Source organism: Salvelinus alpinus, chromosome 28 (genome assembly GCF_045679555.1).
Source record: "Salvelinus alpinus chromosome 28, SLU_Salpinus.1, whole genome shotgun sequence".
In the NCBI taxonomy this organism is placed as follows: Eukaryota; Metazoa; Chordata; class Actinopteri; order Salmoniformes; family Salmonidae; genus Salvelinus; species Salvelinus alpinus.
In genome coordinates this window covers 10,307,667-10,332,986 of record NC_092113.1, presented here as the reverse complement: position 1 = coordinate 10,332,986, position 25,320 = coordinate 10,307,667, and the positions used below count along the sequence as shown (strand labels likewise).

Here is a 25,320-nt window from a genome sequence, read left to right as displayed (position 1 = left end):
ATAGCTTGGCGCTGAGGTGTTTTTAGGTTGGAATGGAACATTTAACACAGTAAAACGCTCACTCCGTTATGAGTTATGTGGCTATGGTGGCAGCTATGCATGCATAGTGTTTGAGTTTGAAGTAATGGACGACTAGACCAGGAGGGTCATTTGTTCAAATACATGTTTAGACAAAGTTCTGTTGCTACACTTCTGCCCTTTTAATGGCTCTAGACATAGCCAGCTGAGTAAATGGCGGCATACAGTAGAAACCAGGTGAGCCATGCACTGTAAGTCATTTTGAATCAACTTGTCTGCTTAGCTTTTCGATGACTAATAGTTACAGTGTGGTGTGTTAGGGGGATCTCCGGTGTCCACACGCAGTGCCCACTAGGGTCGTGGCAGAGCGGGCATCGTGAGTTGATTGGCGCTCTAAAACCTCCACGGGTGGGTGACAACCTAGCCTAACCCCACATGGCTCATTCTTCTTGGACAACTTCCACCATCTACTCCCCCTCCCCCCTCTCTAATTTGGCCTGTGTTGTTGAACTTGGCGTCCAAGTCAGGAACCCGCCATTGAAAGCCCCTGCCTCCAAGTGTTATTGGTTTGACCTTGGTTGGGGAAAGTATTACAAAGGCTATCATGCTGGAAAACAATGACAAATGTGTAGCCTATTGTTTCCTTTGCTCGCTATAAAGCCAAAGAACAGCCACTACTACTGGACTTAAAGTAATCAGCTATGAGTTAATTAAGATGTAAAGCCCTCTAGCCCAGGCTACATTTGACTCTTAATAGATTTTTCCTTTTACATCAACACCAATTGGAGAGTGGTTATTTTAAGCGTTTGAACATGCACTTGATTAGCTTGGACAGGAGAGTGCGGGGTATGGGCTACCCTGAGATTTATTTTCATACAAGTTTGAATGCTAGACATTTCTGGATGCTCTTGCCTTGTTTATAGTTGTGTGTTCAGTTTGGGATCACCGATGGATATAGGCTGGGGAGCTATGTAGTTATCCTGCTCAGACTTTTACCTTTCGCAGGTGTGTATTGTTTGTCTTTGTCCAGAAGACACATATCCGATAAAACAGTTGGGACAAATCAAGTTGTATTGTTTTGCAGACGAGCAGATGTACCGCTGCGAGGACTGTGACGAGCTGTTCACCTCGGCCCTGGAGCTGCGGCGGCACCAGAAGTACTCGTGCGCCAGCGCCGGCTCGCTGTTCGACACGCTCAGCAACGAGGACTTCAAGCAGGAGCGCGACGACAGCGACCACGAGCCCGTCCATGAGTGCAAGGATTGCGAGAAGATCTTCCCCAACGAGTACAGGTGCAGCACATACATACACACACACACGTGCGTCAGCGAGAACACACACACAGTGGTACAATCACCTCTACACTAATGATTGGAGGAGTATCATCATTATCCTAAAGGACTGTGTGTGTGTGTGTGTTTCTGTTCCCTGTCCAGTCTGGGCCAGCACATGATCGTGCACACAGAGGAGCGGGAATACAAGTGTGACCAGTGTCCCAAGGCCTTCAACTGGAAGTCCAACCTCATCCGTCACCAGATGTCCCACGACAGCGGAAAGCGGTTCGAGTGTGAAAACTGCGATAAGGTACAGCACACCCGGCACGTAAGTTGTGCACTCAAACACTGGCTCTTCTCCTTCGCTACCTTGGTGAATGCTGACACTAGCTACAGTAGCGACTTGAATGAGGAGAAAATCCATCCTGTATGTATGTAAGAACACCTGGTTGTAATCGTGTGATGTCATGATTAAGTCGGCAACCATAAACGCAACTTAGTACCAACTTAATCATGTCGGTTTATGTTAGATGACTTATGTTACTTGTTTCAGTTTATTCAGCTTGTTGGTTGACTGGCCATCAAGTTAGTTGTTTGTGAATGTCACCACCATCAATGAAACAAGGCCATTCATGGGCAGCTGGCATAGACTGAGATAGATCGTCAGGTTTTGTGTTGTGTATGGTGGCAGTAAAATCCATTTTACTCATTACTATTTATTACAGTGATCAGATGACTGTGATCGCTGGCCATAACTGCTTTATATCTGTGCGTATGCATATGTGTGTGTGTCAATGTAAACGTGCCGGCCCCCCCCCCCCTACCCGTAGGTGTTTACGGACCCCAGCAACCTGCAGCGTCACATCCGCTCACAGCACGTAGGAGCGCGCGCTCACACCTGCCCCGAGTGTGGCAAGACCTTCGCCACCTCCTCGGGCCTCAAGCAGCACAAGCACATTCACAGCAGTGTCAAGCCCTTCATCTGTAAGTCTGAGTCGCCACCGCCCCTGCCGCCGCCACGGCCTAGCCAACCCACATCTAGTTCTACCTCCTCCCCGTGTCCAAAGGCCTCCTCCTCATCCTCCTCTTCCTCCTCCCTCCGTCTCTCTCCAACCCCAGGCAGGGCCAGTGACAGTAGCAGACACAATCCCATAGGTCAGAGACAATTCCATGACCCCCATCCCTTTTTCAACCGCCATTTTGTTTTGCGTTTTTCCTACCTTTTTTGCTTGTTTTTGTTATCCTCCTCCTTCCCCCTCTCCGTGCCTCTCACTCTCCTTCTCTTTTTGTTGTATGGGTCACACTTTATTTTGATAGTCCAGCTTAGAATTGGATAGAGGGCGCAATTGCAATGGTACAGATAGGAGTTGGGCCCTCTATTCAACTCTATGGTCCCTCTGCAGCTGATATGTCACTGAAAATAGTTTATTGATAATTTGTTGAGCATCTTTAGGGGGACTTTCAAAAAAAGTGGTACTTTGTGTGTTCCTTTTTGGTTTCTTTCCTTCTGTGTGTTTTTTCCCCCTCTGAGGGTGATATAAAACGAATTAACCGACGGCATGGGCAGATTTGATATGATAAAAGTGGATCCACAGTATCTGCTTCAGCTCCCCATTGAACGATGCTGGAAGCCATGATATCTTCTTCTCTCACTCAACTTTCTGCTTTGCATTTCTGTTTGTACTCATGTGCACGTATGTGTGTATATGCCTATATACATGTATACGTACAGTATGTATTCAAGCAACACTTCATAGAACATAGTGTGAAAATAGTCAGCTTAACCGTATATTGCCCCATGTGGATATATGGTAGGTGTGTTGCCAGTCATAGTGATTCAATGGCCAATAAGTATGAAGATGAAAACTGTTGTCACTGGATTTCACCAAAAACATGTACGACTTCTGATTTGTATAGATATACAGTCTTTAGACAAAATGAAGGCGCGATGTACATGTATTTTTCTCTAAGTAGCCTAATGTTGTATCCGTGTAGACTGTTGACTTGGTACTCTGAGTTAGTGACAGTGTTTAAATGGGCTTAACCAGGCCCATGTGGGCTGTGTGTCTCCCCAGGCGAGGTGTGCCACAAGTCCTACACGCAGTTCTCCAACCTGTGCCGCCACAAGCGCATGCACGCCGACTGCCGCACCCAGATCAAGTGTAAGGACTGTGGCCAGATGTTCAGCACTACCTCCTCCCTCAACAAGCACCGGCGCTTCTGTGAGGGCAAGAACCATTACGGCCCTGCTGGGGGACTTTTCGCTCCCGGCATCCCCATGAGCAGCAGCCCCATCCTGGCCAAGTCCAAGCACCACCATCCCCACCACCACCCGGGCCTCAACCACTCGGGCCTGGCCTTCCCCGACTACTTCCCCTCCCGGCCACACCCTCACCCCCATGCCGGCCTTCCCTTCTCCCCTGGGCCGCATGGTTTCCCCTCGCTCTCCCACGGCTTCCCGGGCCTTTTCCCCCCCTCGCTCTACCCCCGGCCGCCCTTACTGCCCCCCAGCCCAATGCTGAAGAGCCCCCTGGGCAACAACAGTAACAACGGTGGGATTCAGGAGGGCAAGCTGCCCCGCAGCCCCCTGGACGGGCCTCCACTGTCTCTGGTCAGCTCCATTATCAACAACAATGGAGGCGGTAGTCTCCTCAGCAGCCAGGAGAGGGAGGACAAGGATAGGCTGGCGTACAGCGAGGCCAAGGCCAAGGCCAAGATGTCGGAGGTGTCGGACGGCAGTGACCTGGAGGACGTCAACACCACCAGCGGCACCGACCTGGACACCACCACCGGCACCGCCTCGGGTTCAGACTTAGACAGCGACGCAGAGAGCGAGCGGGAACAACGGGAGCGGAGCACCGGCGCCAAGAGGAGGAAGGCGGCGGGCGCTGGAGGGGCGAGGGGGGCAGAGAGGGACGGGCGGCCGGACGACGTGAGTAGTGGCTCGGTGTCGGCAGTGTCCAGCTTGAGCAACCTGGCCTGTGAGCGTCCCTCCTTCCTCTCCGGCGCCTCCCAGCACTCCTTCTTCCCGCCTCCGGAGGAGCAGGCGCTGCCACCCACCACCACAGGGGGCGCCGCTGCCACTGACTCCATTAAGGCCATCGCCTCTATCGCAGAGAAGTACTTTGGCCCTGGCCTCATGGGCCTGCAGGAGAAGAAGATCGGCTCGCTGCCCTACCATTCCATGTTCCCCTTCCAGTTCTTACCCAACTTCCCTCACTCCCTCTACCCCTTCGCAGAGCGGGCCGGCACCCTCAACCCCGGCATGTTCTTCAAGGCTGAGCCCAAGTCGCCTCGTGAGCAGCATCCGACACCCCACAAAATGTCCGCCCCGGGCACTGGAGAGTCATCGCCCTTCGACCTCACCACCAAGCCCAAGGAGGCCAAGCCGGCCCCACCGGCCCCCGCCAAGCCGACCCCACCCAGCGGTAGCAGCAATGCCCCCCTCATTCTCCCCGGGGGTGAGGAGCAGCCGCTGGACCTGAGCATCGGCAGCCGCCGACGGGACGGACACAACGGGATGGTGGCCCCCGAGCAACCGCCCAGCCGCAAGAACCACCGCAAGGAGGAGCACTCCGGCAGCCACCCGCACTCCCACGCCCAGCACCCCCAGGGCCACTCCCTCCTCCAGCCCCCGCTACCCCAGCAACAGCAGCCCCTGGCTCAGCCGCCCCAGCAGCAGCCCTCCCTGCACTACGCCAAGCCCTCACCCTTCTTCATGGACCCAATATACAGGTATTTCAGCCCCGAGTAGACCAGAGGCCTCACCAGACACTGTATGATAACCAACTCAAGTTGAAACTCATGTTAGAACCTATATTCAATATAATATATATCTCCAAATCTGTATGTCAGTGTTCAGACTTAACCTTTCCCCTTATGAGATAAGAGGAAAGGACTAGGTTGCAATATCCACACTAGCAAACGACTAAGTATGCACTCCCACATTACTGGGCGATCTGAGAAGTCAATCGATCAATAATATAATAATGCTTTTAGCAACAATTTTGTTTTTTCAGTCTGTAGAAACTATGAGAATGAAAAGGTTCAGAGCTTTTGTGAAACATCACAGCACAGTTGAGAAATATATGGCAAATAGAAATCCAATTTGGATGGTGTTAAAAGATAGATGGGAGGGGTTGAATGGAGCTAAAGGGTGGGACTAATAACAACAAGATAACCAATGTAAAACATACTGTGTCCGTAAAACGTATAAAGGTTAAGAATTTTTTTGAAAGAGCACAGTTTGAAAGATATGGCAAATAGAAATCAAACCAGATGGACATCATATATATATGGGAGAGGTCGAGGAAGGACAAGAGTTAAAACAAACCAAATATAAAACTATTGTAAAATAGACTGTGTCCATAAAATGTATAAATGAAATTATAATACATTATATGGGCATGTATAGTGTGAATCAGTGCGACCTTTCCAGTTGACCTCTGACCTTCGTACGTAACCCTTGTCCTTGCTGTCCAGCAGGGTGGAAAAGAGGAAGTTACTGGACCCTGTGGGAGCTCTGAAGGAGAAGTACCTGAGGCCCAGCCCGCTGCTCTTTCATCCACAGGTACACACACACACACACACACACACACACACACACACACACACACACACACACACACACACACACACACACACACACACACACACACACACACACACACACACACACACACACACAAACAGCAAGCCCCCACTGCTGCAAGGCAGACAGAGACAGGTAGCAGGTAGCCTAGAAAGGTGTGCCAGCAAATGGAGGTTTGCCAGTTCGAATCCCGGGTCTGACGGTAAAAATCTGTCGGGAAGTGAACTTGCAACCGGAGGTTTTCGAGTGTCAAGTCCTAGATGCCATTGCCTGCCGTTGTGCCCTTCAGAAAGACACCTAAACCCCACAGCAACTGCTCCACAGGAGTCCAGTGTTGAAGCCTCCTGCTCCAACCTCTGCAACATGTATATGTACAGTTGAAGTCAGATGTTTACATACACTTGAGCCAAATACATTTAAACTCAGTTTTTCACAATTCCTGACATTTAATCCTGGTAAAAATTCCCTGTCTTAGGTCAGTTAGGATCACCACTTTATTTTAAGAATGTGAAATGTCTGAATAATAGTAGAGAGAATGATTTATTTCAGCTTTTTCTTTCATGACATTCCCAGTGGGTCAGAAGTTTACATACACTCAATTAGTATTTGGTAGCATTGCCTTTAAATTGTTTAACTTGGGTCAAATGTTTCGGGTAGCCTTCCACAAGCTTCCCACAATAAGTTGGGTGAATTGTGGCCCATTCCTCCTGACAGAGCTGGTGTAACTGAATCAGGTTTGTTGGCCTCCTTGCTCGCACACGCTTTTTCAGTTCTGCCCACAAATTCCTATGGGATTGAGGTCAGGGCTTTGTGATGGCCACTCCAATACCTTGACTTTGTTGTCCTTAAGCCATTTTGCCACAACTTTGGAAGTATGCTTGGGGTCATTGTCCATTTGGAAGACCCATTTGCGACCAAGCTTTAACTTCCTTACTGATGTCTTGAGATGTTGCTTCAATATATCCACATAATTGTCCTTCCTCATGATGCCATCTATTTTATGAAGTGCACCAGTCCCTCCTGCACAAAGCACCCCCACAACATGATGCTGCCACCCCTGTGCTTCACGATTGGGATGGTGTTCTTCGGCTTGCAAGCCTCCCCCTTTTCCTCCAAGCAAAACGATGGTCATTATGGCCAAACAGTTCTATTTTTGTTTCATCAGACCAGAGGACATTTCTCAAAAAAGTACGATCTTTGTCCCCATGTGCAGTTGCAAACTGTAGTCTGTTTTTTTTATGGCGGTTTTGGAGCAGTGGCTTCTTCCTTGCTGAGCGCCTTTCAGGTTTTGTCGATATAGGACTCGTTTTACTGTGGATATTGATACATTTGAACCTGTTTCCTCCAGCATCTTCACAAGGTTCCTTTGCTGTTGTTCTGTGATTGATTTTCACTTTTCGCACCAAAGTACGTTCATCTCTAGGAGACAGAATGTGTCTCCTTCCTGAGCGTTATAACGGCTGCATGGTCCCATGGTGTTTACACTTGCATAGTATTGTTTGTCAATTAGCCTATCAGAAGCTTTAGAGCCATGACATAATTTTATGGAATTTTTCAAGCTGTTTAAAGGCACAGTCAACTTAGTGTATGTAAACGTCTGACCCACAGGAATTGTGATACAGTGAATTATAATTGAATGAATCTGTCTGTAAACAATTGTTGGAAAAATTACTTGTGTCATGCACAAAGTAGATGTCCTAACCGACTTGCCAAAACTATAGTTTGTTAACAAGACATTTGTGGGGTGGTTGAAAAACAAGTTTTAATGACTCCAACCTAAGTGTATGTAAACTTCCGACTTCAACTGTATGTGTCTTTCAGAGGGTTGGGTTAAATAGGAAGTCAGATATCGGTTGGACATTGTGTGCAATTGACACATAAAGTAATCTTAATATCAATCTGACTGACTGCATCTGATTGATTAAACATAGATGTCCTCATCTATGTCATTGAATAGACGGGTAGAGACAGATTGGGAAAACTGGTCACCAAGTTGAATTCTTAGGCAGGTTTTTCGAATCGATATATGATTTTGTCCCAACATGTTGCTCTATGAGAATTTACCACAAACCCACTCCTGAAACCCTCCAGTCCTGCGCAACGGTCCCACAGCGGTCCCACAGCGGTCCCACAGCGGTCCCACAGCGGTCCCACAGCGGTCCCACAGCGGTCCCACAGCGGTCCCGAAACACCACTGTTATTTCTCAGGGGCTCTGTACCATTTCTTCCTTTGTTTACGATGTGGCGCCTCGGAATTCCACCGCCTCCCACCTTGTTGCACAGAAGACAAAAAGTCTGGCATCGCGTCGCCCCTTTGATAATCAAACCACATTGTTTGGCTTGTCCCCGAACCCTTCCAACCCTTCCCACCTACCAAACAACCTCCCAGCGACGATAACAAGAATGATACGTATTAATAAGAAGAATAATACGCTTTTGAATCGAGCCCTATCTCACCCCATGCAGCTATCCCACGATTCAGCCCCTTGCTAACCCTAAACTTAGTTGTGGCATTGTTTCTTTGGGCCTCGGAGCACACGGAGAGCTAATAACTTCCTCCTGGCTAGTTTCTTCTCCCTGGCTGCCTAGATAATAGCAGTGTGTCCATCAAGGACGTCCTGTGTTTGTGTCCAGGAGAATGGGGAAGAATGGGGGCTGTTGTTGGGAACTTGTTTTATCTGACCTGGGAATCTGCTTGGTCCTCTATCAATTGTGAAGTTGAACGAGGCACTCACACACTGAGTTAGCACTCACACACTGAGTTAGCACGCACGCACGCACGCACGCACACACACACACACACACACACACACACACACACACACACACACACACACACACACACACACACACACACACACACACACACACACACACACACACACACACACACACACACACACACACACACACACACACACTGTACCCTACATGTACATCCAACAACAACAGTGGATCCTTTTCCCCTATATGCCAGGTGTGGGTGGCACATAAGAACAGGCGGTAGCATAAGGACGTAAGGGCAGACCTTTGAGACGTACGAACAAACGGCCATGAATGGTCTGTCAAAGCAGCTTTTACCTGGTTCTTGGACAGAACACATCCAAGACAAATACGAAGCCCAATAAGCCCTCTGTTATCCCAACCATCTAGGCTCAAATCCACCCAGTTATCACACCGCAATGAAGGGATCGCTCATTCGCTAATTCGTTCCGCTGACGGAATCATCCAACGCCGAGACGCCACGAATAAATAAATTGAGACGGCGTGTCTGTCTCCATGTCCCCTGTTGTATTCCCAAACCAGGAAGGATGTAAGCTGTTTTTGGCAAATAAAATCCCCCCGGCCCATAACTGACTGGCCCTTTGTCCCGAGGCTGGGGGAGGAGACAAGGTAAAGCAGTATCAGTGACGGGCATCTTTGAACTTTATTGTATGGTTCCCGTCAGAGTTCTCATTGAATGGCTTATTGAGCTCGCGGTGGCTTCACCGAGAGTCCGAGAGCGGAGGGGAAAGGAGGAGGTGGCTGAGAACAAAGTCTGCCTGGGCCAGGGGTGGGACTCAGGGGACTCCTCGAGTGTCTGCGAACGTGCGATAGGTCAGGGAGGTGACCTATCAAGAGAACGACCTCTGATATATCGCTTCCTCCTGCCTTCCTCTATTTCTCTCTCTCCGGCCCCTGCTACCAGGCGCTCGTCCCCCTAGCGAACAGTTTGCTCGATTTAAACAACTAATCAAGGCCTAGTGTAGGGCTGGAACAAAACAGTGCAACCTGTTGAAGAACAGTTATTGTTGACTAAAACGTGACTGTAAATCTTCCCCTATCTACAGCTACAGTATCTTTACCGTGGTACACCTTCTTTACCTCAGATGTCGGCCATGGAGAACATGACGGAGAAGCTGGAGAGCTTTGGCGCTCTCAAACTGGACGCCCCGCCCAACTCACTGCAGCACTCCGCCCACCCGCTCTTCAACTTCCGCTCGCCGCCGCCCTCCCTCTCCGACGCCATCCTCCGCAAAGGCAAAGAGCGCTACACCTGCAGGTAGGACACTGCGCCGGAGATTTTTTGGGGGGGTTAAACTTTTTGTAAGAAGTACGGGACAGTGTAGGATATTTAAGCCGTGTTCTCTCTCTCTCTTTCTTTCTCTCTCTCCCCCCCCCCTCTTTCTCCCCAGGTACTGTGGGAAGATCTTCCCCAGGTCAGCTAATCTTACCAGGCACTTACGGACACACACAGGAGAGCAGCCCTACAGGTAAGCCTTTCCTGTCCTCCCTCTCTCTCTCTCTCTCCTCCCTCTTCCTCTCTTCTCCTCTCGCCCTCTCTTCTCTTCTTGGTCCCTCCGTACCGCTGACAGAGGCCTACTCCAACCGGTCAACCAATGATGAAATCACATCCTTCCCACCTGATTTATCCCTCCTCATTTGGCAACAAAAACACACTCATGCCTGGCATAGGCCTCGATGACGGACACACACACACACACACACACACACACACACACACACACACACACACACTCAAATGTGCAGATTCAGCTGTACACACACACACACACACACCGCAGAGGTATATATACATATATACGACCTGCTGGAAACGTGAGGAGTGGTGCGTCTGGTACTTGAGAAGAGTGAGAGAGCAAGGAAAGCTCGAGAATGTAGGAAAGAGAAGGAAGATTGATGCAGTCTGCCCAGATGTTGTAGTCGGGTAGGACAGGGAGGGAGGGATGGAATGGGCCAGGGGAGTGGTGGTCCTGGACAATGTTGGGTTGTAATGGTGCCCTGGAGAGATCAGAACTCTGTTTATAGAGACCCGTTAATTATCAATCATTTGGCTCCTGCCCAGCCTCTCCCTCTCTCTCTCCTTTTCTCTCTCCTTTTCTCTCTGTTTGTCTCCCTCTGTCTCTGCTGTTTGTTTGTCTCTCGCTCTCTCCGTCTCCTCCCTGCTGAATCTCTATCCTTCCCTCTCCCTGTCTTCCTCTCCTCTGCATCACCTATCCTCTGCTGGATCTCTCTCTCTCTCTCTCTCTCTCTCTCTCTCTCTCTCTCTCTCTCTCTCTCTCTCTCTCTCTCTCTCTCTCTCTCTCTCGCTCTCTGTTTCTCCATCTCTCGCCCTCGCCACCTCCATCTTGGAGCCCAATAAATCGTGTGCAGTTTGAGAACATATTGACTGTAAATGGCAAGAGGGACAGTGATAGCCAAGCAGTTCTACTTTAGAAAGGAACCTGCAATCTCATTTTCAAATGAACCTCCTACTATTGGAAACTTGGCTAACCTGAGGGCCCGGCCCCAAAGTGGTGCACTTTGTCCTCTGTTGAGCTGTAGTGCCAACTCTTTGAGCACAATCTACAGAACGAGATGGAGAGAGAGATTTTTCTCAGGGGACCCAGTTCCCGGGCCTAGTCCAAACAATCTACTGATTAGCTCATTTAGAAACAATTTACCATAACAAATAGCAGACATCATTATCTCTGCCACTTTTCAGGCAAATAAGACCAAAAGCAGCACAGAGGGAGAGGGAGAGGGAGCGACAAGGAGAGACCGAGATGAGGTAGAGAGTGACCGTGAGAGAGAGAGGGAGAGCGACAAGTAGAGAGAGAAAGAAACACCAGGAGAGGAAAAGAGCGACCAAGCGAGAGCGACAGAGTGTATGTGTGTGAGAGACGGACAGAAAGAGAGACCAGGGCCTTCTAGCCGAGGCCTTCATGCTTCATTGTCTTAGGGCCATTTGCCTGCCTGAGATCCTATCAGACGGCTGCTTTCTGCTCCAGAAATTGGCCACACTTTAGACCTGACCACTGAAAGACCCCATTCAGTCGGTAACGCTCCATGTGCAGCCCCCTCGCAATGTTCTGGACTGCCGGGGAGTAGAGAAAAAAAAGTCGGAATTTCACGTCCCTTCAGACACAAATAAATATAAACACGAGAGAGAAAAAAAGGAATTAGTGTTGGCGCTCGACCATGCTCTGTGAAGTGTGGTGCTCCAAGTCTGGATGTTAGCGAGCTTGAGTACACGCATGTACGCACGTAGCGCACACACAAACACACACGCACACACAAACACACGGCAGAACATGAAAAGGGCCCTGCATCTTGATTCCAAAGCTTGATCACCAGCAACTTTTCCCAAAGCAATTAGCCCTGAATGCCAGCCTTGCAGCAGCAGGGGCTTGCTGTCTGACGTCAGTGTGTGTGTGTGTGTGTGTGTGTTTGTTGGGGTTAGCAGAGGTCACCTTGTAGCAGGTCTGCAGGCCCTGATGCAAACACACACACAACAAAGAGCCAGTGTCAGTGGGCTGGGGGTTTTGACAAGGCCTGGCCACTGTTTATTTATGGCCAGGTTAAATAGATGTACGTGTGTGTGTGTGTGTGTGTGTGTGTGTGTGTGTGTGTGTGTGTGTGTGTGTGTGTGTGTGTGTGTGTGTGTGTGTGTGTGTGTGTGTGTGTGTGTGTGTGTGTGTGTGTGTGTGTGTGTGTGTGTGTGTGTGTGACCCCAGATATATTGCTGAACATTTTTCCAGAAATCCTCCCTCAAATCAGGACCACGTTCCTACCTGCTTGTTTGTCTCTTGGGTTGCCATGCCAACCCCGGTTGCCAGATTGTCCAGATTTCCCATAGAGTGGGGAGTGAGATTGAGCAGTAGTCAGAGTGGATGTTGAGCTGGGCTGTGCTGCATCAGGGCTGCCAAATATTGTACTCCCAATCCCACTGGGTGGCGCATCAATGTTTCTCCACCACACGGTGGCGCTATTGCAGTGTTAATTGACCCATAGTCTTTTTGTGTGTTTTTTCGTGACTATGATGTAGTGACGGAGTGAAAACCCTCGTTTTGCTTCTAGTTTATGTTCTGACCACTGATGCGGTTGCCTATTCATCATATTACTTGCGTGTGCTTGAGGAATTGACGGACGCACAACACACCTCCATACTCTCCCACCATGCAGGCAAGGGGGAAAACCCTGCGCGATTGTGTGTGTGTGTGTGTGTGTGTGTCAGAGCTGCAGTGACAAATGTGTCCATGTAGAAAGGCCAATAGTAGATTAACAGTCATGTTGCCCACAGTGTTTAGACTGAGGCATTCTGGGTCATTACTGTTGTTTACACAGTGGAACAGGCCACTCATTTAGACCACCTCTCTACCACTCTTTCTCTCACTCTTTCTCTCGCTCTTTCTCGGCTTCCCCAGCTCCCTTTTCCCTGCCTGTCTTTGCCCCGCTACCAGTCTAGCCTACTCTCTCTCTCTCTCTCTCTCTCTCTCTCTCTCTCTCTCTCTCTCTCTCTCTCTCTCTCTCTCTCTCTCTCTCTCTCTCTCTCTCTCTCTCTCTCTCTCTCTCTCTCTCTCTCTCTCTCTCTCTCTCTGCATCCCTCTCCTCCTCTGCTTCCATGTCTTTCTCCCTTTCTCTTTCAACGCAGTTAGATTCAATGCAATGAGCAGTATTGGCATTACAACCTACCATCTTTACATTACCTGCACAAATATATAGAAAAGATGATCTGAAATCTAATTTCCCCTCCCTCCCCGTGTGCTCCCCAGGTGTAAATACTGTGACCGTTCGTTCAGCATCTCCTCCAACCTCCAGCGGCATGTGCGTAACATCCACAACAAGGAGAAGCCCTTCAAGTGTCACCTGTGCAACCGCTGCTTCGGCCAGCAGACCAACCTGGACCGTCACCTCAAGAAGCACGAGCATGAGAGCATCCCCGGTGGGTCCCCCGTTCACCTAATTAACCCCCAGCCCAATGATGTTGACATGTTTCGATATTTGTGTGGGTAACGTGGATTTGCAGTTACTCGTTGTCTGTCGACTGCTTTCAAGGTAAGGAAAAGAATATGCCAAAATCCTGAACAATCCCTTTCGACATTAACAGTTGTTACTTGCCGCCTGCCATCTCTTTCCGGGTTCAGGATTTATTTACCAATTTTATTCCTCCCTGGCGGTGAGTGTCGTGTACGTAATAACGTTGACATGTATAGTGTACAGCTTAGTGTCTCATTGAAATGTACAGTGTCGTCCCCGATTCCAGCTGTTTATTATAGCTTCAATATGCCGTGGCTCACGGTGGTGTGTTTCCTGCTTACAGTGAGTCAACACTCTGGGATCCTCTCCAACCTAGGAAACAACGTTTCCTCTCCCAACTCCGAGCCAGACAATCATGCACTTTTAGATGAGAAGGAGGACTCGTACTTCTCGGAAATCCGCAACTTCATCTCCAACAGCGAGCTGAACCAGGCATCCAGCTCCACAGACAAGAGGTAGGGGGGGACACGCACGGACACGCATAGCTCAGAACAGAGCACACGTAATGTTCTCAACAAATATGTGACACTAGTCAGAAATGGCTTTTTAATCCCAGTCTCCTGCCACAAGACTGTGTGAGCCCGGTGAGCTAAAGCCAAGGCATTAGCTTGGGGAACCAACACAAGTCTTCAGGTCTCAGGCAAGGACATTCATCATCACGCAAGTGTGGTTCAGCGAATGACCTCTGTTTACATACCGCGCACACACACACACACACACACACACACGCACGCACGCACTTTAACTTACAGACATTTATAGTTTTTATAAAGGTGTGTTTTTTTAAGGTGTCCATTTGATTGGCTGGTTAGGAGTATACTGCAGTTGATCTAAGGCTCTCAGCCTTCCTAACACTGTCTCTACTCCCCTGTCAGATGTGTGTCTATGGTGAAACTGTACATACTCTGCCCTCTAGTGGTTGAATGTTACTCCAACAGGCTTTAGGTGGAGTACAGTACAGTATAGTAGACACAGTTCAGTACAGCTCTATAAATGCCCCCCCCCCCCCCCCCCTCAACTCTGCTCTGACAGTTCTCAACGACTAATTTCTCCTCAACTGGAAGAAAATTCCCAGGTTCTAACCAGGGCTAGACATTTACCAGAGCTTCTGGCCTTCTCTTGTCTTGTCTACGGCCCTGCGCACACAGCTAGTGCTTAGCCCGGTCATGTTCATTAGTGCACACCTTAGTAAAATGTTTTGCAACTGAAAATGAAATCATGCATTTATTTTTGGACAAGTCCAGGTAGGTTCAGTCTGTTTTCTTGCATTTGGCTCATAATGAATACGAACCAGGTTCCGAGGCAGTGGTGGGCGATGTCGGGAACATGTACTAGCTCTGACAGACGTGTTCTGGGGGAAATATGCGAGCCGTCTTCTTCAATAAGCCCTAGGCAGGCATGTTGGATTCTTTTGATGACACGTAATGGTTCCTCCTTGATTTCGCTCTGCCGTCTTCATGCCAGTAGGGCTGATTGTTTTTCTATTTCTCTCTTTCTGTCTTTCTCCCTCTCCCTCTCTTTTCTCTCTATATATCTGTCTTTCTCCCTCTCTCACTCTCTTTTCTCTCTCTATATACAGTGGGGAGAACAAGTATTTGATACACTGCCGATTTTGCAGGTTTTCCTACTTACAAAGCATGTAGAGGTCTGTCATTTATATCATAGGTACACTTCAACTGTGAGAGACGGAATCTAAAACAAAAATCCAGAAAATCACATTGTATGATTTTTAAGTAATTAATTTGCATTTTATTGCATGACATAAGTATTTGATCACCTACCAACCAGTAAGAATTCCGGCTCTCACAGACCTGTTAGTTTTTCTTTAAGAAGCCCTCCTGTTCTCCACTCATTACCTGTATTAACTGCACCTGTTTGAACTCGTTACCTGTATAAAAGACACCTGTCCACACACTCAATCAAACAGACTCCAACCTCTCCACAATGGCCAAGACCAGAGAGCTGTGTAAGGACATCAGGGATAAATTGTAGACCTGTACAAGGCTGGGATGGGCTACAGGACAATAGCCAAGCAGCTTGGTGAGAAGGCAACAACTGTTGGCACAATTATTAGAAAATGGAAGAAGTTCAAGATGACGGTCAATCACCCTCGGTCTGGGGCTCCATGCAAGATCTCACCTCGTGGGGCATCAATGATCATGAGGAATGTGAGGGATCAGCCCAGAACTACACGGCAGGACCTGGTCAATGACCTGAAGAGAGCTGGGACCACAGTCTCAAAGAAAACCATTAGTAACACACTACGCCGTCATGGATTAAAATCCTGCAGCGCACGCAAGGTCCCCCTGCTCAAGCCAGCGCATGTCCAGGCCCGTCTGAAGTTTGCCAATGACCATCTGGATGATCCAGAGGAGGAATGGGAGAAGGTCATGTGGTCTGATGAGACAAAAATAGAGCTTTTTGCTCTAAACTCCACTCGCCGTGTTTGGAGGAATAGAAGGATGAGTACAACCCCAAGAACACCATCCCAACCGTGAAGCATGGAGGTGGAAACATCATTCTTTGGGGATGCTTTTCTGCAAAGGGGACAGGACGACTGCACCGTATTGAGGGGAGGATGGATGGGGCCATGTATCGCGAGATCTTGACCAACAACCTCCTTCCCTCAGTAAGAGCATTGAAGATGGGTCGTGGCTGGGTCTTCCAGCATGACAACGACCCGAAACACACAGCCAGGGCAACTAAGGAGTGGCTCCGTAAGAAGCATCTCAAGGTCCTGGAGTGGCCTAGCCAGTCTCCAGACCTGAACCCAATAGAAAATCTTTGGAGGGAGCCGAAAGTCCGTATTGCCCAGCGACAGCCCCGTAAACCTGAAGGATCTGGAGAAGGTCTGTATGGAGGAGTGGGCCAAAATCCCTGCTGCAGTGTGTGCAAACCTGGTCAAGAACTACAGGAAACGTATGATCTCTGTAATTGCAAACAAAGGTTTCTGTACCAAATATTCAGTTCTGCTTTTCTGATGTATCAAATACTTATGTCATGCAATAAAATGCAAATTAATTACTTAAAAATCATACAATGTGATTTTCTGGATTTTTGTTTTAGATTCCGTCTCTCACAGTTGAAGTGTACCTATGATAAAAATTACAGACCTCTACATGCTTTGTAAGTAGGAAAACCTGCAAAATTGTCAGTGTATCAAATACTTGTTCTCCCCACTGTATCTGTCTTTCTCCCTCTCTCACTCTCTTTTCTCTCTCTATATATCTGTCTTTCTCCCTCTCTCACTCTCTTTTCTCTCTCTATATATCTGTCTTTCTCCCTCTCTCACTCTCTTTTATCTCTATATATTTGTCTTTCTTCCTCTCTCTCACTGTCTTTTCTCTCTATATATCCGTCTTTCTCCCTGTCTTACTCTCTCTTTCAATCTCTTTCTGTCTGTCTGTGTCTCCCTCTCTCGTTCTCTGTCTTTTTCTCCCTCCCTCCCTGGTCAGTAGACATAAAAGTCAACAGAACTCAGGGGTAATTTAGCCCCTCTGCCATCTGGGATCAATAGTGCAGAACCATCCAGAACAAGCAAGCCTGGCATTTTAATATCTGTAATTCAAAATAAGTGCTCTGTTTTCTGTCCATCCCAGACACACTCACACGCACACACACACACACACACACACACACACACACACACACACACACACACACACACACACACACACACACACACACACACACCACTTTGACTGAAACCCCCCCCCCCCCCCCCCCCCCCTCATTGAACACAGACACACAGCTGTGTGTATGCCTATCTGTGCGCTCATGCGTCTCCTCTCCACAAAGTGTTTGTAAACAAAGTCAAGTCGGTCTAGTCACTTGTCTCGCTCGAGTGTTTTTCCCCCTTCTCTCCTGGACACTGTCTAGCCTGTGAGGTAAGGAGTGGTGTATGGGGCACTACACAGTGTGCGGAGGGGCGGGGACAGTGGACAGTGTGTGTGTGGGGGGGGATAGAGCTGGACTGGGCGTTTCTTGTGCTCAAAAGTTGTGGGGGGGTAGGCCTGTTGTGGGGGGGTAGGCTGGCAGTGCAGGTCCTCAGGGAGACTCCATTTGAGGCAGTCTCCCAGGTTGCTAACACAAACACACGGCTGACGTGTTTAGACTAAGTGACAAAACGCAGGGCCCAGCGTCAGAGCCGCGTTCCTATATCCCCCCCACACAGCCCCTGCCAATTTGATTATACAATATTTAATCTAGATTGAAAGAGGAGAACAAGCACCCCCCACCACCCCTCTGTCCCTTTCGCTCCCCGAAGGTATCCTGTCTGGTTTGATAAATGTCCGTCTGTCCGGCTTCTCGTAGGGTAAACGCGCTCCCCCTGAGGAAATGACATCATGAGTCATGAAGCGGCGGAGACCGAGGTGGGGGGGGCTGGATAATGTAAAGGCGGCAGGTCGCAATGGCTGCTTTGCAGTGCAGCCATCGCCCCCCCTACACACACACACACTCCTACACACACACACACACACACACACTCCTACACACACACACACACACACTCCCACACACACACACACTCCTACACACACACACTCCTAGACACACACACACTCCTACACACACACACACAGCATCCAGAATCGGGGCCCGATCGAACCATTTGAGCCATTCTTGCCTATATACTGATTCTCAGGAATTAGCCAATTTATCATTCGGCTCCGTTTCCCCTTTGAAACGGGTCTCGACAATTGTCGACACATGTGTGTTTGCTTGGATAGTGGGAATGGGGCTCTGCTCGCTGTCAACGGAGCTCCTGGCAGCTTAGTTATGGCTGTGCAAAGTATGACTCATTGCCTATTGACAGACAGACATGGGACAGACAGGCAGACAGACAGAAGGGGTGCCTGGCCGTGGCCCACTGAGGGAGCTAGGGCAGTGGGCCTAGAAAGACCAATCAAAGTCCTAATATGGAGGTAAGAGGGCCATCCTCTCCTCCCGTCTTCTCTCCCTCATCTCCGCTCATCCAGCCAAAGCAGAATGGGTGGAAATAGCGAGCTGAGCAGTGAATGTGAGGAGATGAGGAGAGAAAACGGATGGCATTAGATTATTTGGATGCATAGTTCCACCTATTAAACCCAATGGGGGTCAACCAAGACATTTTAAGAATATAATAGATTGTATTTTATTGAAATGAAAGGAACCAATTTTTTGTTGTTGCTAGAAATAAAGCGCAAAATCAATAAGGTTCTCGTCGTTGCAGGTCAGAGGTTGCGGAAGAGGAGCGTCCATCTAGCCACAGCCTGTCCAACTCCAAGATGGCAGCCCGGGGGCTGGAGGAAGAGGAGGAGGAGGCGGAGGGAGATGACGAAGAGGAGGAGGAAGGCAGCCTGACAGAGAAGTCTCAGGACGAGGCGCCTGAGTCCCCCTCCCCGGTCACTATGGTTACGCCGGAGGCGTACGAGGACGAAGAAGAGGAGGAGGCGGAAGAAGAGGAGGAGGCCACACCGCTAGCCATGAGCTATGAACACACCCGCAGGTATGTCCTATCTGGTAGAATACAGACATAGTTACACACAACTACAGACAGCACACAACACCTCCACAAACATACCCACCCAATCACAACAGCCACCTCTGTCTCCTCCCGTTCCAACTAACAAAACTAATCAAATGTAACAATGCATGACCTGCCCTCCCTGTAATGGCAGTGCAGTGAGGTCAACGAGAGCTAGACGGTGAAAAAAGGGTGTCGGGATGCAGATAGAACTCTCACAGTTCCATTCCATGTCCACCTGTCTGTGCCTGTCAGTCTCTCTCTCCCCGCACCGAGCACAGTAGCTCCAAATGGTTGAGCCTTTCAGCTCCCCCTTTCCCTTTCAGTGCATCCATGGTCCTCTCTCTCTCTCGGTGTCCTCCATAGCCCCTATCCCGTCCGTCTCCATCCATCCGTCCGTACATCTGCCCCCACCATGCATGCGCCATCAAAAGTGCATCCATCGAGTTACAAGACAGTATTGGTTGGGCTAACTGAGGATGCTCCTTCCCCTTCCTCCTCCACAACCTCTCCTTCCCCTTTCCCTCATTCCCCCCCTCCCATTCCCCTCCCCCTCCCTGGTGCTGCTGCAGGTGTATAGAGGAGGACGGTGGGCTGTTAGACCTGGAGTCCCTGCCCAGCTTCCCCAAGGGCCTGGAGCTGCATAAGGCCAGCAGCAGCGAGGAGTCCCCCTTTGATGTTAAAGACATTTTTAACACCGGCTCGCTCGAGTCTGAGGCCCTGAAAGAGACTCTGTACAGGCAGGCTAAAACCCAGGTAGGTGGACTCTCGTAGAAAGAGAGCGAGGGAGGGAGGCAGAAAGTGGCAAATCATTTTGGACATTGGTACGAAAGCTTGAGTTCGATTGAGTTCGATGATAAGGGAAATACAACGAAGAAAACGCATGACAACGATGCCAATGTTGTTCTGTGTTGCTGTATGGAGTGTCGGGATGAGAGTCGCTGAATAAAAGACCAGTGTTCTTCTCGTTGACATGCCTTACCTTTCGCTTAACTTACCTACTAACTGAGCTATTAACGCTCTCCTTCTCTAAACCTACTGTCCAATCAGCAGCGTCACACTGCTCGCTCACCTTTGACCTCTTGCATGCCCAGACATGTTGCAATCGCTGAAACGATACTCCTAATCCGAGATGGAACATCTCTTGGTGTTTTATCGACAATAATGACAGTCATGTTCGATTGGCTGACAACGCAGAGACTCACAAAATGGTTCCTGACCAATGGATGTTGATTTTGTTTGTAATTTCTCTGTCTCCTCCAGGCTTATGCAATGATGCTGTCTCTGTCGGAGAACAACCCTTTGCACGCGTCCTCCCAGAACTCACTGGATGCCTGGCTGAGCATGGGAGGGGGCCCGTCCGAGACGAGCAGCTTTCACCCACTCAACCACATCTAGGAGGGAGAGGAGGGAGGCAGTATAGTATCACGATAAAAATAAGAAAAGTGACAGAGAGAGAGAGAGAGAGAGAGAGAGAGAGAGAGAGAGAGCGCGGCAGAAAGTAGGAGGCTACTACGGAGGACAACTCAACTTCACACACCCCCGGCCTGAGAAGAGAGAGGACTCCTGGCTCCTGCCCTTCTCTGTGTGTGTGGGTGTGTGTGTGTGTGTGTGTTTTTGTGTGCGTGCGCGCATTGATTCGTGCATGCCCACATTAGTGCGTGTGTGTACGAGGGGCCCCTCAGACAAACAGACAGTCGCAGGCAGAGATCCTCCCTGTAGAGGAGTGAAGGACATCCCAGGATTGACCACCCCAAACCCCAGTCATTCTACAAGACCCGCCCACTCCGCCCCAGCGAACCCCTTTGGTTGGACTCTCAGAGACAGTTATGTTTGAGTGTGTAAACGCATCACTAGGAGAGCAAAACGCCCATCTATTCTACACAGTCTAACACAATGTCTCAATAGCAACAGATACAGTAACAGTCGGTCTGGAACATATGCACTGCATGTCCATAGGGGGGTGCTGTTTCAGTGGGTGGGAGGAGCTGCAGTATCAACACATAGTGGGGATGTACTAACTAGCTCGTTAGCTGATGGACCACCCCCTCCACCATCATATCCAATGCCTTCACTCTCTTCATTCTTGTTTCAAATCAATAATAGCACAATGATAAATGTTAGAGCAGGAAACGGCACTCTGGCTTTTGTTTATAAAGAAAGTACAGTAGGATGATGCATCAAGCTCGAATGGCAATGATGTCATGGAGAATGACCATCCCCAACATATAATGGGCATTGCAGAGGACAAAGTCTCGACCTCAAAAGTTATCCGGTGAACAAGAGGTTAAATCGATGTCCATTGGTTAGAATAGGGAAAGCCTATTTTCCCCTTTTTTGCTCATTTGTTAACGTGATTCCATTTTGTGTTTTTCTCTTTGATAAAACAGTATTGTCTCATTTTAGGCACCTCCGTGCTCAAATGTTAATATAATTATTTAGTGAAGGACCAAAATTGTATGATATTGTTGTATGATGTACAAAATAACCTGGACGTTCATAGCAAGAGTGGTATGTGCCAAATAACCCATAGAAAAGGTTTTGTTCTCCGACAATCATTTCTTTTTCGAGGGGTTTTAATTGCTGTCATAGTTGTTGTTTTTACCTTCTTATATATTTGATTTAAAGAGTGTGTGTATTCTATTTATTTAGGTTAAAAAAAAAATGTCACGATTGGAGACAAGTGACAAATGAAAACGAAAAAAAGTATTTTGTTTTATCCCTCTTTTAAGTGTTGCTGAAGGAATGAAGTTGAATCGAAACGCGACCGAGATTTTGAATCTGGGTTTCAATGTTTTTTTTCTGTAAAGACCAGTGTGCCAAATTGGAAAGAAAGCATGAAAATCAGCTGTTTTTATTTATAGTGACATGGTAGTTCTAGATTGTTTAGATCATGTTTTGCAATGTTGTGTCTAGCATGAGGTTTGGTTTGTCTCGCTTCAGTTCAATCATTTCAACCAGTATGCTGAGTGTTCTGTGTTGGAAGTCTTACGGTGGCCATTTTATGAAATGGAAGCCTTCACTATGAATGTCAGGTGATTTGGATGCCAGGGCATTGTATTGTTAGCTTATCATTGATCCTAAGTATAAGCAAATACATTTTACTCGATAACAATTCCAATCAACTCAATCAGTTTATTAGTGCTCAGATTCTGCTTTGATGGTTTCAAATTGTAGGAATTATTCTTTTTAAATCTGACCATGTGGTTTTAGAAAAAAATGTCTCAGAATGCCCAGTCATAGATAAAATCGACATTGTTTTTCAGATAGTGTCCAACTACAGTGTACCATTCTATCATATTTCCACTTGTTAGTAGAAGTTGCATTACTCTCGGGGTTAAATGGTTCTGTAACTAGTGTTGGCACGAGGGTTTCGACAGCCGAGAGACTTTTAATCCTGAGAAGAGTATGTTTCTACCTTGGAGGCATATAACCCACTGGTCATAGTTTGATGGTTCACCCTTTACTCCAGCTGTAACTGAGATGAGTTTGATTGTCTGTAAAGGGTTTTAACACCCAGCAGAACACATTTACTGTACTGTGAGACCAGCAAAAGAATTAAACAATCAAACTAGGAAAGAAATCAAACCAGGAAATGCTTCTGGTTTGGAGAGAAATATGACATACATAGGATTTTAAGTTTCAAAGACTTCTATTCACTTTGTATTCATATTTGCAAACACACTCTTTGTGATAAATCCCTTGTCAATTCCCTTCCTCCCAATTATCTTCTCATTTAGGGGATTTCATTCCAAACTGTAGACAAAGGTAGAGATGGCACTTAATACTGCGCTGGGGTTTTTATTTCATGTCGCTGTAAGTTGAAGGGTTTTTCACTGTAAATTGCAAAAGTTGCTTTCACGCTGGACATGTGAATTAAGACTTTCAGGACTGGGCGGGATAGGTTCAGACCAGCACTTAAACGCATGGGTCCAAAACAACAAACTGGGCAGGCATGGGTCTCTGTCACTAAAGAGTTACTAGGAGTAAACCTGATTTGCCTCACTTGGAGTGGATGATCAACCCTCACTTAAAATGATGATGAACTTGGAAAAAAATCAGTAACTGAAGCACTGTAATTTAATTTTTTTGTCAGCAGGTGGCAGGGGGATACTAGTTCTGCTGCATCATTTCATGTCTGATGATAATGATGACAGAGGTCTCTGTCTTGCTATACTAAATGTGGATCCACGGTTAACACATTGTTTTGCAATACATTACTATTAAATGCAGAGACTGGGGTTACTAAATATTTAGGTATACTATATATGGAGTAATTCATGTCATGTACTACTGTAATAAGTGCGCGCTGTCGGTTGTAGAATTATGGATGCACATTGAAGTCAAAGATCACATTGCCAGCTTTTGAAAGGATCTGGCAAATGGTCACAAACTGATAACTTCAGAATACGGTTGCTGTTCTTTCCCCACTGTTACAGGAAAAAGTACAAAAAAACAACAAAAAAAAGTTTCTTTTTAACTGTATAGTATTTTAAAAAACAATGTTGCATATGTCTGAAAAATTCAATGAAAAAAATATGGGTTTAAATGGATGGTGCTCGTTTCATTTGAATCCGAGTTGTATCACCTCTGTTATGTTTATTAAAAAGATATTGTGCATGACGTGTTTGGCAGTCATAATGATGTCCATTTGTGAAATGTGTATCTTAAATTAAAAAATGAAATAAAAAATTATGAATCCGTAGATGCACTTATTGTACATGTGGTTAGGTTAGTAGGTTTGACTTCAAGTCCTTACAAATGTATTGGGCAGGTGGTTCTTAAATGAATACAAAAAAGATTGTGGGAGAAAGCTGTAATGAAAAAAATGAAAGGATTGTAGAATAATATTGAACAATTCTGAAATTGAAGTTTTTTTTGATGCTTGTGATTATTGAAGATGTACTTCAGAGAAATTTCATGGAATTGATATGATTCTGATGTTAATTCTGTAGAATAGAAATGTATACCAAATGTAATCTTTCCAATGCTATGAAGAATTTATACATGAAATTGATATGCAATAAAAACCTGTGTGCTTTTTATATGAAATGTCCCTTGTATTTGTCATGTACCCTACAGAGAACTCTGTCTCTCTTCTCTGCATAGTCAAAATTGTTATAGGCCTAATTTTTGTATGTCTTATAAAGCAATGGACAGATAGTGAGATATTTAGATTATGTATTCAATAACTAAATAGGCCTACCCCGCCCACTTGCCATGATGATCAAATCATTCATGCGACCACTTTAAAGGGGCAATCTGTGATTGGCATATCCTTTTAATTTAATGATATATACCCATTGATTCTTAAATATGGAACGCCGTTTGGGTCTTTGGGTGTAAAAGATACACGTCAAATAAATAATCTTGTTGACCAATCAGGACCTGGATATGACTGCACGTCACATAATAATTTAACACGTTCATACATTTTTTACGTAGTTATTACACATTGATTACACTATCACTCTTATTTCATATTTATTCACCGATACATGCTGGTAAAGTTCCCCAAGCTATGGACAGTGCTGGTCAAAAAAAGCTAGCTAGCTGATGGATGCAAACAATGTTCTTCCCCAAAAACATAGCAAAACGACGATCTGTTTCAGTAGCTGTAGTTAGCTAGCTATCGTTCTAGCTAGGTGTCATCATCTAAAAGACCCCTAATTTCTAAAACAGTTCTTATTTGATTAATAGGACCTACCGTCGTGAAGCTAGACACAATAAGGAGTAGGCACAATAGTGGCATTTGCGATTTGCCTTCAAAATAAAAGTCTCATTGAAAGTAATGCAAATTAATACAAATAGTGGAATCATGCCATAATGGAATAGATCATGCTAAGCGATACAATAATTTGTTAATTTGACAAAAGTCTGTTGAAATTACACTGTGAATTTTGTTAGACTATAGAATTTTATTGGGGGCATACTTATTTCACTGTACAGCCTTACCTATGGATTGTGGATCAATGACATGTGGTATCAGTCTACTCAGTGACATCAGCATCGTATTTCTTATTGCGGGACTCTGAAACCACTGTGAATTGAGCCACATTTATTGTACCAGTCAACCTACTGAACACTATTCCAGAGGAAAAACAATGCAATGTGGATGTTTGGCGCCTGAT

At 47.1% G+C, this 25,320-nt stretch overlaps 1 protein-coding gene across 11 annotated transcripts in view; it reads left to right on the top strand.

Moving 5' to 3' along the window:
- Positions 1-24,234, top strand: part of prdm16 (PR domain containing 16) — a 235,388-nt gene extending 211,154 nt beyond the window's left edge. For 2 of the 11 annotated variants that reach the window (XM_071371566.1, XM_071371578.1), the window contains 12 exons: positions 1,103-1,310; positions 1,455-1,620; positions 2,123-2,276; positions 3,341-5,027; positions 5,775-5,862; positions 9,714-9,925; positions 10,059-10,136; positions 13,419-13,588; positions 13,967-14,138; positions 18,896-19,171; positions 19,762-19,945; positions 20,453-24,234. In XM_071371566.1, the coding sequence (XP_071227667.1) occupies positions 1,103-1,310; positions 1,455-1,620; positions 2,123-2,276; positions 3,341-5,027; positions 5,775-5,862; positions 9,714-9,925; positions 10,059-10,136; positions 13,419-13,588; positions 13,967-14,138; positions 18,896-19,171; positions 19,762-19,945; positions 20,453-20,587 (3,530 nt within the window). In that variant the 3' untranslated portion in view covers positions 20,588-24,234. The remainder of the gene's footprint in view (positions 1-1,102; positions 1,311-1,454; positions 1,621-2,122; positions 2,277-3,340; positions 5,028-5,774; positions 5,863-9,713; positions 9,926-10,058; positions 10,137-13,418; positions 13,589-13,966; positions 14,139-18,895; positions 19,172-19,761; positions 19,946-20,452) is intronic. The other 9 variants (XM_071371576.1, XM_071371569.1, XM_071371572.1 and 6 more) reach the window with 9 other exon arrangements.
- The last annotated feature ends 1,086 nt before the right edge of the window (positions 24,235-25,320 follow it).